This window comes from Epinephelus lanceolatus, chromosome 6 (assembly GCF_041903045.1).
Source record: "Epinephelus lanceolatus isolate andai-2023 chromosome 6, ASM4190304v1, whole genome shotgun sequence".
Classification (NCBI taxonomy): Eukaryota; Metazoa; Chordata; class Actinopteri; order Perciformes; family Serranidae; genus Epinephelus; species Epinephelus lanceolatus.
The window spans coordinates 17,935,178-17,950,026 of NC_135739.1; the positions used below are offsets into that span (position 1 = coordinate 17,935,178).

A 14,849-nucleotide genomic window follows, 5' to 3' on the forward strand; every position below is an offset into this window, starting at 1 on the left:
CAGGATATAAAACCGTGTAATGTGTGAATTCTATGCAACATAGCGATGCATTCAAATTAAGAATTAAAAAAAGATGTTTGTGTGTTCATCCACCTGTAGTTGCCCAGGTAGACACCGTCAGGATTCAGCATGGGGACGATCTTGAAGATCACATGATCCCTTAGGACCTGAGCCACGGGGTGCTGGCTCACCAGGAAGTCGATCACACCTATCAAACACACATACATAAATCCACACACGTGCACACACACAGAGGGAAATAGACTTGAAAAGAAAACCAAAGACGGGCTGGCAGTTAATTGAGTTTTGAGAAACAAAAGGAGAAGGAAGGACAGCGAGGGGGCATCGTCAGAATCGGGGGAGGAATAGGAGACGTCAAGCCTAAATCGATACAAATGGAATGGAGCTGACGGCGCTGGAAAAACAGACAGCACACAGCGGGCTAGAAGCCAACTCATCTGATTCATGATGATGCACACGCCACACATGCACACACACACACACACACACACACACACACACACATATGCACACAAACTGATACTGTAGGTAGATTAGACAGACCGATAGATAGATAGATAGATAGATAGATAGATAGGTATGACAAAGACATTTTCTTAACCCATCTACCTCCATCACCTTTCTTTCATCACAGTCGCCATTTCTCCACCTCGTTAACGTTAATGGACTTTCCTCAGTCTGTCTTACTGAATCAAAGTAGTGGACAGGGACCACCGCTAAAGGTAAGGCCGTGCCCTTCATCCCTTCCAGCCCTCCCCTCTTCAGACCGGCTCCCTATAAACAAGGCAGTGGGACCCAGAAGGAGTGAACCTGCCCACTCACCTCAGCCTGAGCAGGAGGAAGGTAGCAAGGAGTCATTAAATCCTGCTAAAACTATCATTCTGCACAAGGAGACAATTTCCCCGAAGGTTCTCAGTTTTCAAAGTGTTTTATTAGTTTCGAGACAATACAACCCTATGATATACTCAGACTGTATTTCCTGAGATGTTATATAGAAACACAGTCTTGTACCTATTTCTGTAACATTCAGACATCCCAGACACAGGTGCAGAGCAGAGTTTAAGAAGACAATGACAATTATGTTACATTTAAAAGGGAACTTGTGGTGTTCAGTTTTATACCTGAAGATGAGTTTACTAAGCACAGTGAATACTCAGCCCTCTGTAATTGTATGAAGTCACCTATGGCTGTGGAGGGAGTCTTAGAGAACCACCCTGCTGATGTCAACAGGGTTTAATCAGTTTGTGTCTTGGATACTTTAAATGTTTAACATTTTTGGAGCTCGACCCCAACTAGGGACTAAAAATCTGAATATGTCGGCCTCTGCTGCATTGTTTTGACAATTCTTTTTCAAATGTCAGTCGCAAATCTTCCAAATGTGGAAGTGTACCCCTTTAATCTGGAGGAAAAGGTCTCAGTAACAAGGCTTCTCTCATATAAAAAACAGCCATATAGCTCGTTTGTGCAAGCAGCTTATTACAATTCATTGTCATGTTTACCATAAACGTTGTGCCCTCTAGTGGCCATAGTAATAATTACAGGAGCAGAGGAGGAAGTGAGGTGATGTAGTGTAAAAAGCGATAAAGTCTCTGTAATGTTGTAAAAAGACGGAATACGTTCCCATATGGTGGGCACGAGGAGAGGTGGATTGGTTAACCAAGCACAGGACTTACACCCAGGGGACCGACGTTGGCTCAGTGGACTCAGTGCTGACTTCTTTTACTAACAACGTAGCGCTAGTGTGATGTGACATATGTGATGCCTATCACGTGCCATATGTAATGTTTTGTAAGCAACAAAAGTACTCATTAAAAGCAAAATCTTTTTTTTTTTTTGGTAAATCTTACCACGTAGTTTTGTTGCACAATCCTAACCACAAAGTTTTATAGTGTAACACTGGCAATTCATAACATTACAGACATGTTTAAAACTATGACCCTTAGAATGGTATCATATGTCATTTTGGAACGAAGTTGAAATCGACATATTCTGTCATTTAGGTATGAGAGAGCATTGCAACTGCTGTACAGTGCAGGCTTCGTCAGTTATGCAAGTAAATTATATAGAAAATGAAATTTCCTTTGTTTTATATTGCCCTATATATCATGACTCTGGGGAGAGGTTATTTAATAGAATTAAAAAAACTGATTAGGGAATTTTTTTTGTGAAAGACTCTGCAAGACAGACATTTTTGCACTGTGACATTATTTTAAGCAGAAGAAGATATACTTTCTTACTCCTACGGGGAACTTAATTTTGTTCATATACACACAGGCCTGAAATACACACATGCACAAAAAGGACCTATACGTGCATTAAATGTAGAGATGTCAGAGCGAGGGGGATGCGCATGGACAAGCACCTTGAGCAGTTGGGGGTTCTGTGCCTTGCTCGTATTTCGTTCGGACGGGGACTGTCCGGTTCTCAACCCAAGTCCTTATGGACTGAACTACTACCGCCCTGAACATGGGACAATATATGGACATTTTAGGTTTCTGTTGTCAGTGTGTAAAACATGTTTAACTTTCATTTCTTTTATTTAGGAACCTGTATATTATATCTTCATTTTATATTTAAAGTCTTTATTTTTATGTGGTGTTACTGTGTGAGATTGTCCATAAACTTTAGTCTCTTTTCAACTTAATTACTCTATCAATATTAAACAGTAAATAGTAGGGGTTCCTAAATACAGAAAATACCCACTTTTAAACACCACACATAATGAGCTCTGACACATGTCGGTGGGCACGGCCAAACATCCTCCAGACCAGTGGTGCTGCATCTGAATCAATGAAACAGGGCACCGACCTAACATTAAAACTTTACCTTGACAAATAAAGGAGGCAGGAGACTCTCCAGGGTGAACACGAGCTGTGAGGAAGACCAGCTTCTTCTCTCTATCTGGACTCAGGTGGTCTGTGCAGGGAGGAGAGGAGAGGAGAGGAGAGGAGAGAAGGATAGGGAGGTGGAAAGTAAAGACAAAGAGAGAAAGAGGTTATTAATGTTCAAAGTTCTAGCAGAGTTGTAGACAGCAACTCTATAAACTCTCAGGTGTAGATTAGACTGAAATATTACTATCTTAAGTTGCTCTATTAGAGTTAAATACACATGTAGCCTATTACTGTCCAGTGTAAGAGGCGTGGTGAAAACACACACTGACCAGGTCGTCCACTTTCAGACAGACACACATGAATCAAACATCAAACCAACACAGGGCACAAAATATTCAAGGGGCAAGGTGAATTATAGATCTACAGAGGTCGGGATCAGCCAGCAACAGGTGTGACCTGATAGAGGTCTGCTTTGATTTAAGTCTTCAGGTCTGTCTGAGGACTTCTCTCTGGCTACACACTTCTTCCCTCTCCAGATGAGTTGTACCTTGGAGACTTTTCTTGAGCATTTCCAGTCACTCTGATAGTTTGCATAAGTAAGGGTCCATGAACATTTCAACATACTTCTCAAACCTGACAATGTTAAAATGGACAGATTTTCTGAAGCAGTGAGAGATCTTAGAATGTCCCCTTGAAACAATTCAAAACTTTGGACCTTTTATCCCTTGAATTCTTGAGATAATGACTTTATCTGAAACATCAAATTACACAAGAATGATCTCAAGTGTTTTCACATTTTATTTGATACCTGCTGTGAGATGTTTGAGGGTAAATTCCAGAGATGGTCTATTGTCAAAATGCTCAATTCTAAAAGTCAAATCCACCTCCAACTGTAAGAGGTTATATTACTGTAGATATTTTGTGAATCACTCGTGCTCATCTTCCTCAAATACCGAACAATAGATGGATTGCACACATGAAAGCCCACGAGTCTCCATTCTGCGATCCCAGCCCAGTTGAAAATCAGAGGTCAAAGTTTTGCTGTTTTCTTGGCCAGTGTTTCTCCTCTAATCTGCTGTGCTAATGGATGAAAGTGATTGCGTGTCTCATCGCTATACACAAACTTAATATCTTATCGATTCTTCCACCCGCTTGTGCTGAGCAGAGAAAATGCTAATTAGCAACAGGCTATGCACCTTTCCTTCTCCTTAATTCCAATTTAGCCTCAGAGCAGTGTGTGTGTGTGTGTGTGTGTGTGTGTTCATGGTGTGTCTGTTTGAGTGGTTAGGGGTCGTAAACAAAAAAAAAAAAGCGTTGTTCCATTTAAGTACTCTCCCTCTGATTTTATTTCGCTTTTCTCTCCCTCTGCCCTTCACAGAGACAAATGGCTTTGCCATTCAGGAGTCTCCGTGGAGCGGGGCGGGCCGTTTGTTGTAAATGTGAGTGCTTGCGGTTTGGCCGGCCGCTGGGTGCTCGGTGGCTGTGAAATTCCATCACTTAGAAATTCTACTTTGGCCTCGACCCCAGGCCAACACACTGGCTCCTGATACAAGAACACACACACACACACACACACATTGTACAGTAGAAAGCTGCAATCAGGAAAGAAAAAAAAAGCGTAGACAGACATGCAGCCGTTCTCCCTACAGTAAAACCAAGAAGCCAGAAAGTTGTGAGCCAAACCAGAGGCAGCTGCCAAGGTCCCGACTGTCAGGGAATTCAGCCGTCGTGGCCATGCTACATTTAGTCTCAGTGCTAGTGTGCCCTTGCTGCTTCATCAAAACAATCTCTTACAGCAGGCTCCTGGAGCTTACAATGGATCCACTGTTTATCCCACATCGTTCTGTGTGCGTGTGTGTGTGTGTGTGTGTGTGTGTGTGTGTGTGTGTGTGTGTGTGTGTGAGTGTGTGTGCCTATGTCTCCTCAGGGCTCCCACAAACGCTCCCCAAGTAGCTGTTGTGTTTATGTGTCTGTATCTCTGCATTCTTCTGTATCTGGCTGTGCCCAGCCAAGCATTGTAGCACAAAATTAAGTCCCACTATTCCATAGGCGCTCCAACGCCCAGGGGGAACCTGCAGGAATCAAGTACCGTAACTCAGCTGCATGTAAAGGAAAATCACATTTTTTGGCTCAGGTGTGGGTAACATATAACATGAAGGTTAGGGTCAAGTTGTGGTTGAGCACAGCGCTGCAGCAGCATCTCCTGACCTCAAGGTGTCAGTAGAGATCAGCAGGCGGGGGGCTGTCATGAGACGGAGATGGATAAAGAGAGAGTGAAAGACAGAAGTAGAAGAGAAAGAGAGGGCGAGGGATTTGACTGAAAGCTTTCGAAGGGAACACAAACGATCTTTCCTGGAACTCTGTTTCTTCCTTTGCAGACAGTTTTGTAGAAATTGTGGTGGGAGGGAGGAACAACCCAGAACAGTGTTTCAACAATAAATGCCTTCCATGCTGAGCTGAATGTCAAACCAACATCTCTGCCATTTCATTTACACGAGCAGAAAACATTTAATTCATCAGCTTTACTTGTCTTTAGTTTGAGACCTGCAACATTTTCCTCTTTAAGTGTGTTAGAATGATTGGGTTTGCATTGCGTGTGTACATTGCAGCAGCAACTAATGATTATTTTAATTATTGATTATATTTTTGATTGGTGGATTCATTATTTAGTATATGAAATAATCCAAAATAGTCAAATATGCACGACACAATTCCCCAAAGTGATGTCTGAAAATTGCTTGTTTAGTTCAACTAACAGTTCAAAACCCAAAGACATTTTATCTGCACTGATATAAAACAGAAAAAGCAGAAAGTACGCACACTGGAGAAGCAGCACATGTCTTACTCTTTTGCCTGATCATTGACATAAAAAAAAGGAACTGATTAATAATCGCGGGATAATTTTCTGTCCATCGACTAATTGATTATTCCAAAAATAAAGTGTTTCAGCACTGTATGGCTGAGAATTTGTCGCTGCTGTGTGTAGTTGTTTTGTTTGTTGACATTCTGGTCCAATCATGACTGGGTGAAGAATGTACTCTGAAATGTTCTGTATGTTTACAGTGCTGAAAATGTCTAAATATCTTAACCCTTTGAAACCTGGAGCGACTATATTTCTAAGCACGGTTTTCAGGTCATTTCCTTGTTTGTTTGTTTTGAATTTTATTTATTTATTTTTTCCTTTTTTCACTAATTTTCTTGTTTTGAATTTTCTCTTTTTACTAATTCCTTGCTACATTTTCGGATCATTTTTTATTTTATTGTTTATTGCCTTCTTCCCATGTTTTTAAAAGAAATCAAGCTAATTTGCTCAGGTTTCAAAGGATTTGAGAAGATGGTGCTCTAACCACTGAAATTAAAGGTTGGGTATGACCAAGATTGTTGGCGATACACTTTTGTGGGCTGTCGTGATTACCCTAATATTGCAATATTGCACATTTTTCTGTCTTTCCTGGGAGTGCTGCATATTTACCCAATGCTACAAATGCCAACAATGTGACGAGGCACTGAGCACTGCGTTGCTATTTTTTTCCGGTCACTGAGAGCTGAAAAATATTCAACTTTGGGTAAACACTGCAGCCGCTCGTCACTGTCACTTTTTACATCGCTGTCACAGCAGAGGATGGGCGGGACTGGAACAAATACCACAAAGACCAACCTTCACGTCGCTGAACAACAACAGCAATGGAGGAGAAATGAACACTGAACCCACATGGATCATTCAGTCCACTCTTCCTACATGCTTCAGCCTTCCCTTGATCCAGAGCCAATACTCTACCTAAACCGACATTTTCCCCTCAAATTCCGCATCACAGCAACCAAACATGACTAAAGTTCATTCATTCATTAATTCTCTAATCGCTTATCCTGTTAGGGGTCGTGGGGGGGCTGGAGCCTATCCCAGCTGACACTGGGTGAGAGGCGGGGTTCACCCTGAACAGGTCACCAGACTATCACAGGGCTGACACATAGAGGCAGACAACCATTCACACTCACATTCACACCTACGGCCAATTTAGAGTCACCAGTTAACCTGCATGTCTTTGGACTGTGGGAGGAAGCCGGAGTACCTGGAGAAAACCCACGCTGACACAGGGAGAACATGCAGACTCCGCACAGAAGGGCTAAGTAAAGTGTCTCAACCAAAAAAAAAAACTGCACTGTGTTCTGTATGTGTCTGTAAGTATTTAGCTTGTTATAAAACTGTGAGGAACAGCCTAACAATAAAGCTTAATTACAAAGAACTAAAATCAGGATAAATTAAGTTATTTGCAAAAACAACAACAAAATAAGGGCAGTAATACCACATACAACGCTGTTGGGCCACCTTTAATACTCACTGCAGGGGAAATTCTATCACTGAAACAGTCATAACTATGTTTATTGTACAAAATTAATGTAAGTTTATTCTTCAAATCAGAATTTGTATTTTTAATTCTACCTTTAAAGTTTACATATGCTCGGCATCCCAACTGTTTTGTTACTTTAATTCAGCACTCATGTGGCAACACCACCTCCTCCTGAGAGGCCAAGGCTCCAAATTATGAACCTCTTTAACCTTCACATCATCCCAGTCCTCTGTGGGCCTGTCACAGCAGCTCTGAGAACATGAGTTAAAATACATATATATATAGGAAGAATTAGGAAGAGAAGGAGACTGAAAGAAAATGAGAGAGGGCTACAGTAAGAGGGTGGGGGCCCGAGCAGGGGAGGGTGGATGTGACAATGAGTGAGTGAAAGCAGCAGAGGCAAAATTTATGCCCACACTTCCAAATCAAAGTGCTCCCTCAGCATATTTCTCACCTGCCAAAGTCACGCGCTGCACTGTACGGCACATTACTGCTCATTCTCTCGCTGCTCGCCGAGAGGGAAGGAAAAAAAAAAATTAAAGGATGTCAAACTACGATCAGCTCTGATAAATATGTAAATTACTGGAGAGAAGAAAAGTGCCTGTGAAAAACAACATAAATCTAATGGATTCTGAAGGTCAGTCCCGATTGTGCTGGTCAGCTCTTTCTGTGACAGCAGTCCTGGGAACTTTGGGTTCAATCTCATAAGTTGTGACGTGATGTAATTAACTGAGCTCTTCTTCATCATTCTTCTTCGGCAGGTACAAAGGAAGCCCTGTCAGGACCTTCTTGAAGCATCAGGGCATATATTTAAATACATTTACCCACTTTAAAAGTAAATTTGATTCAAGGAGTTAGAGGCAGATTTTGCTTACTTTTTTAATATCGTCGGTGTCCAAACTTTGTGACATTGAAGGCTGCAGGACAATTTTAAGACGGGCACTAAACTGTACGACTGCAGTTTTCTTATTGGACACTAAATAGCATCTTAGATTTTATATTAAAGCAGATAAAATATGGAATATCTAAACTCTCTGGCACACTGCAGGGAGGGAAATGGGCTCCAGTAGGCAATGCAACACACTGCAACCACAGTACACAGTGATACAATAAAAAACAATGTCACGCTGGCCACAGCTTTATAACACATTATACCACAAGTCTCAAACCAAGGCCTCTCTATATCTCTGCCTCCCCCTCTCTCTCTCTGCTCTGTGGGTTTTACACTGTAATAAATTAGCCTCACTTTGGTGAGATGGCAACAAGACACGCTTGGCGCCCTGCTCAGTGCGTCATATCGAGGATGGGCGCGAGCTGTAAATTGTCACTGGCGTTGAATTTATACAGAGCCTTGGGACGAGATGCAGCACCGTGTACTGCCCAGCTGAGTGAGCCCCAACAAGCATCAAAGCCCTGCACCTCTTCACACCCCGCTTGCCCCACCCGCTGACACCACCCTCTGCCACCTCAAGGACAAACAGCGAGAGAGAGGGAGGAAGAAAGGAAGAAAAAGACTGAGAGGGATGGGGATATGCGCTGAAGTGCGGAGGGCTCTAAAGTGATAAGAGTTTTATGATGCTGTTTTCTTCCTCAGGAATTGACCAGGTGTGCGCATGTGTGTGTGCGTGTGTGTCGTTTGGTGCTGGAGAGCCTGTGGCGTGTCTCAGATTTATTCCGCTCATCTTACTGTGGGGAGGCACGAGCACTGCCAAGGCCTCCTCACACATTCATAAAGCATCCCCTGTCACTTCACACACCACACATTACACAGCTAAACTCTGAGCGAGGTGAGGAGGGGAGACAGCGAGAGAAAGATGCAGTCAGAAAAAAAAATGGAGCCCCTGCATAAACATTGTAATCATCATAACATGGGGTCATGGTGTTTTCTCTGAGCCTGTGAAGAAAGGAAAGCTACAGAGAAGAGGATATTTACACAGACAGGTGGACGGACAGAGACACAGGGGATGATTGATACAAAGACAGAGGACAGCGAGGGGGAGACAAACAGTGAGACAGAGGTGAAGACACAACAAAGAGGGGCAGGAGAATCAGGAGAACAACACATGAAACTCCTGCTTTTCATTTTTTATTAAATCTCTTTTTTTCCTGTGGTTCTCACCAAAACCATTAAATTCAACAGTTAAACTATTTGATCTTATCATATCATATCACTGTTCAATTACACTTCCTGTAAATTGAATTTCCCAACATGACGGTGTATCTGCTGTATCAAAGCCCTCAACACATTGGAATAATAGTGCGGTAGGGAAATCCTGAGTATTACTTTTTTGTTGATCTACAAGAAGTAAAAAGTGATTGAATATAATCCTTGAATCTGCCTTTAAAGTATCCATGATGTGTTAGTTGATTATTGTTTCTTTTTCAATTGTAAAATATAGGGGTGAGCGATATGACCCTAAAATAATATCACAATATTTCATTTTGTTCAGCTGCAAGTGTCACTTAGGTTTGCATTACCAAAGGTTTATGACAAAATCACTTGACGACACTGACTGCTGTGTACGTGCGGCCAGAGAAGAGAGGGAGAGACGGTGTGCTGCTGCCAGAGGAGCCACTGACTGAGTTCCCTCTGAGCTCTAACTAAGAGTCTGAAAAGTCCGGGGCTGTTCATAAAACATTCAGAAAGCCACAGTTTATTCCACACTACTGAATCTGCTCCTCTTTTGGGAACCACCGCGGAGTCTTTAATAATTTTGCTTTCAGCCATGCTTGTATTTGCCGTGGGCAACAGTATGACGTCAATATGACGAAATATTGCGTGTATCACAATGTGAATTTTTTATATCATTTTAAAAAATATACCAGTAATATAGTGAATAAGATAATATGGCACATCCCTGGTAGAATGTAATCTCCTGCCAGGAAATTTGGATACAGAGGCCTGTCTACATTTATACATATCACACAAATTGATATTTTCCTCTACATTTTGGCCTCTCATCCACATGCAGACAGATATTAGGTCACTTAAACATAGATTTTTAAAAATGCCTTCGAAGGTGTGGATTTTTCAAAACTCCAGTTACTGTTCATCTGTGTGGACGTGTAAAACTGTAATCTCCTTAATTTGTTAATGCCCATTGTTGCTTTGTGTGAAAATGGAGGACTACCGGTTTGCTAATGTTTTGTTAGCACTGCTTGCTCTAGTAACTTTACACTTAGTATTGCTGCACCACTTCACAGTTGAACGCAGGCATCTGCTGCATCCAGGGTTTTTGCTCCACCTCAGCATCCACAATTTAAAGTTCGCCAGAATCGCCCGGTCGAACCAGCCGATGGTGGGACACTTTACAGCGTGGGATTGTTGTCAATGAGGAGTGGAAGGAAAGTGTTAGCATCAGAGCATCACCGGTATGTTTGAGTGAGCTCCTTTGTCCTTATATCAAGGGGAAATCAACAGAGATATTTTGTAAAACAAAGATCATGTGGTAGATTTTTTCTTTTTTTTAAAGGTAGGGAAAATACCTGTTTTCAAAAATATCTGTATATGCTACAAAAATGTAGCTATACACATCAGCGTGGTATAGTATAGTATGTTCTTTGTAATACATCATGAATGATTGTATTTACAGTGCCAATCTTGTACAACCTGCCATGGCAATATGAACTTATATGTACTATGATTATGACTGCAGTCATGCCAATAAAGACATTTTGAAATGGACAGATGGACGGATGAGAAAGAGACAAGTGAGATAAGTGACAGAGGATAGAGAGGCATACTGGGGAGACAACCCCCTGAGGTATCTGATGGGTTAAGTCACCGTTTCCTCTGGAGCATCCCTCCATACCTCCATCCCACCATCTTTACATCTCTGTACCTGCCTCCCTCCTTCACTTCTTCTCTGTCTCCTCAACCATCATAGCCATCCAAGATGTGTGTGTGTAGCTGAAGAGAGCAATCAAAAGCAGAGATGCGGTGGTCAGAGGTGTATCTGAATGTGTGTGTGTGTGTGTGTGTGTGTGTGTGTTAGTGAAAGAAAGAGAGCGAGAGGGAGAGACAGAGGAAGTCTTGGGAGGGGATTACAATGGCCGTGTCGAGACACTCAGATTGGCATCACATCCAGACAGAGAGGGGAGGGACAGAGAGAAGGAGAGAAAAGAAAATTGGGAGAGTCATAAAGGGGATAAAGGGTAGAGAGGGAGAGAGAGCAATAAAGAGAAAGAGAGAGACAGAGAGAAAGGCGGGAGCAGAGGAAACCCTTGAGATGACAGCATGTAAATACGCCAACGGCGGGCCTCTAAAGTGGAGATGAAGAGGCGGCAGGATAAAAAGCTCTGAGCGCTGTGTGATTATGGATCAATTTGCCGCAATCAAGCCCCCTTATGGCTGGTCCCTGTGAAATGGAGAGATTTCTGCTCCTCAAGGGCAGCCGTGATGACAGCGGAGGTCACAGACGATGGGAGTGGCGGAGTGACAGAGGGAGACACACTGACGGAGGGAGAGGAGTGTCGGACGGATGGGAAGAGGGGGAGATGATCTGTCCTGAACAAGGTGTTAGTCAGCCGTTAGCATTCAAGCCTGAGCTGAAGGGCTTTTTAATCATGTTAATGATGAGATGGCTTTTGGCCAATCGTTAACCAGTGAGCAGCCTGATACTGCTGTGAGCTCCAGTCCTGTTAGGGTCACAGATGAGTGGTCAAGTGAACGCACCACGAAGATAATGTCCTAAACGATGACTTCCCTATTTCATACAAAAAATGCCATCATGTTATTGAATCAGAAAGCAGAAGTGTTGCTTTGTTGCAGCCAATCACATCCAACAGTGTACTGACACGCCCTGGAGTACACTTCTACATCACTGCAGCATAGTGAGAACTCAAACCACTAGAGGCCAGCAAAAACAACCCTTTGAGTGGCTATTAGCTCTTTAATATCTCAACAGCTTGAACAGCCCGAGGCTTAGAAAAACAATCAAATGCTGTATGTTTATCAATATGCTTCTGAAGGTGAACCATATTAAGACATAAATGTTTAATTACCACCACGGAGCTTTGCTGCCATTCACTGAATAAAAGGTTGTAACAAACCAAGGTTGAATCAACCATTATGTTCTTCAGCGTGTCAGTCTGTCAACATGACCTTGTCGGAGATAGTCATTTGAGGATTCTGATACAAATACAGGGCTCCAACACATTTTTACCAATGAATTTTTAAAACTTTTCCTTAACTCTTTCATAATATTTTACCCTAATTCCATGAGTATAGTACAGCCGTACATTATTAAACTGCACTTCCCAGGCATTTATGGATAGGCAAACTGCTAGCTCTTGCTAATGTTACTTGCATGTTAGAGATTCCCACCGACATCTAGCTGCATTTGCCAACAGACCACACAGGCACATACGGTACTTTGCAACGCATCAAGGCCTATTGTGAAGTGTTTCTGGGAATAGAAACATTAGAGCTTAATTTTTATTTAGTTTTCAAGTATAAATTTCCTTTTTCCAGCCATATATAACATTTGTGCACATTGTATTCAAAAATGACATAGACATATAAAGAAAACGGCCTAAACATCCACTTTGACATGTATATAGCCAAAAAAAAGGAATAAAAAATAGTAGTAATGATTATCCACTCCACATTATAATCACAATCAATGGTGCTCACTTAAGTGATGCCTTAGTGTATAGCCATGTCATGGGCTCTATCAGTTTGTTTTTACGATCTACTGATGTGATGACACTGTAAATGTGTGATAACTACTGCTGTCTCTAAATGTGTCGATGTTGTAAATTGTCTACAGTGTGATAATTTGATGTCTCGTCTTGCTTCCACATTTTGTGTGACCCTAGGAAGAGTAGTTGTTACTGCAGGAACAACTAATGGGGCTCCTGCATAAAGAAATAAAGATAAAGCACAGGGGCAAAATCTGCTCTACAGACAATGACATATAACGTATCTATGTGATATGTTCATGGAGGGAATATTAAAGTTAAAGTTTGGCAGAGCTCTGCAGGATGATAAACCTCACTGTATTAATAAAGCCATGACAGGACTCCATCGTTTAAGGCGGATGTTTATAATCTTAATGAGTACGTAATTTGTTCCATCTGATGGAGGTCCCAGACTGCAATTTGAATAATTTTGACAGGTCTGCATGCATTTATTACTTATTAAACAAATGGACATGCCTAATAGTTGTTTTGTGACCTTGCTAAGGTTGATCACCGTCATGTCCCATCAGTCTTCCCCCGTCCAAGTGGATCAATGACTCAACACAGTGGCCATATATCATAGCCATCACAATAACTGGTGATTCAATCACGTATTTATACTTGAATGGATCAATTAAAGTATTTCTATGATTTTTATGAACATATTTAAACAGCCAAAATAATGTAAATTCTAAACTTTTCCAAACCAGACCTGGAAAACAACTTTTCATGAGTGTGGGAGCCCTGGAAATAGATTTAAAGTTATACTACAGGACTGTTGGTTACTCACTCTCGTTTGGAGTTTCACCTTGTTAAGTATATTTGCATTTTTTGGTGCTGTATCTCTTGGATGCGTGCACCCCTGGTCTGGCAACTGGTCTCTACCTTTTAAGCCCATGCAACCTCACTTCAGCCCCGTGTGGGTACACGCCCAGAAATGTTCCAAGAACAGAAAATTAGAAATAAATAAGCAGACGGCAGAGTCTCTGCAGAAAAATACACTGAGGCTCACTTCTAGTGGGTTGTACATGATGATTGAGAGGTTTTACTTCTGTATGTGTCCATACATTTTCTCTAGAAAAATCTATACTTAAAAAAACAAATTTCATCTTCAAACAATAACTGTAAATGCTGAGGTCTAAAAAAAACACAGTGGCTACAAGCCAAAAAAGGTTGAGCAATTCAGCCTTCTGACCGCTGTGTCTGCTGTGTGTGTGTGTGAACCTTCATTCGTTGTTAGGGCCAACAACAACTTCAAGCTTTTCTTCATGCCTTTCAGAAGCAAGCCCATATCTCTTACAGTCACACACTGTTTTATGGAGCCCTGTAAGTGTAAAGAACGAGTGTGATAGACAGTTGGCACAGAGGGTGAGACAGAGATTCACTGAGAGAGAGACAAAGAGGGAGCTCTGTCAAGTATCAAAAGCAATAGGCCCTTTTAGCGATATGATACGGACGTCTGGCGCAAAGTCAGAGGCGGGGACTGCTTAGGGTTTCAAGGCATTGGTCACAGGCGTTTCTGAAACCCTGACTTCTCCTCTCTTGCCTTCAGAAAATGATGACAGGAGGAGAGGAGCATAAAAAGGAGGGATGGCTGGTCTGCGCGCGGCATGATACAGAATCAGAGGCAGCCAGTAATAGCCTTTTTTGAAGAATGCGCCACTGAACTTTAAGGGCCGTCTTGCTTGAAAGGACAAGTTACAAATAGGAAGAAAGGAGAGGGAGAAATGATTTTCCAGGGATATACCCCCTACTGTGCTGCCCTATCGCCGCACCACAGTGTGGGAGTGTGTTTGTGCATGTGTGTGTATGTGTGTACTGTACATGATTGCATATCTGGAAAATGCAACATGCTACAGGAAAACGGCTCCACGTGCACAAGCAGGCATATGCCACACAAACACCTACACTGGCACTGGAGCACTACGTGGACAAAGAGGACACAGTTTGTTCTTAAATGTCACTC

General features: G+C 42.1%; 1 protein-coding gene across 2 annotated transcripts in view; it reads right to left on the reverse strand.

The window, feature by feature from the left end:
• Positions 1-14,849, reverse strand: part of agbl4 (AGBL carboxypeptidase 4) — a 394,549-nt gene that overhangs the window by 45,085 nt on the left and 334,615 nt on the right. For both annotated transcript variants that reach the window (XM_033621660.2, XM_033621661.2), the window contains 2 exons: positions 2,848-2,937; positions 94-208 (listed from right to left, as the gene is read on the reverse strand). In XM_033621660.2, coding sequence (XP_033477551.1) covers positions 94-208; positions 2,848-2,937 — 205 coding nt within the window. The remainder of the gene's footprint in view (positions 1-93; positions 209-2,847; positions 2,938-14,849) is intronic.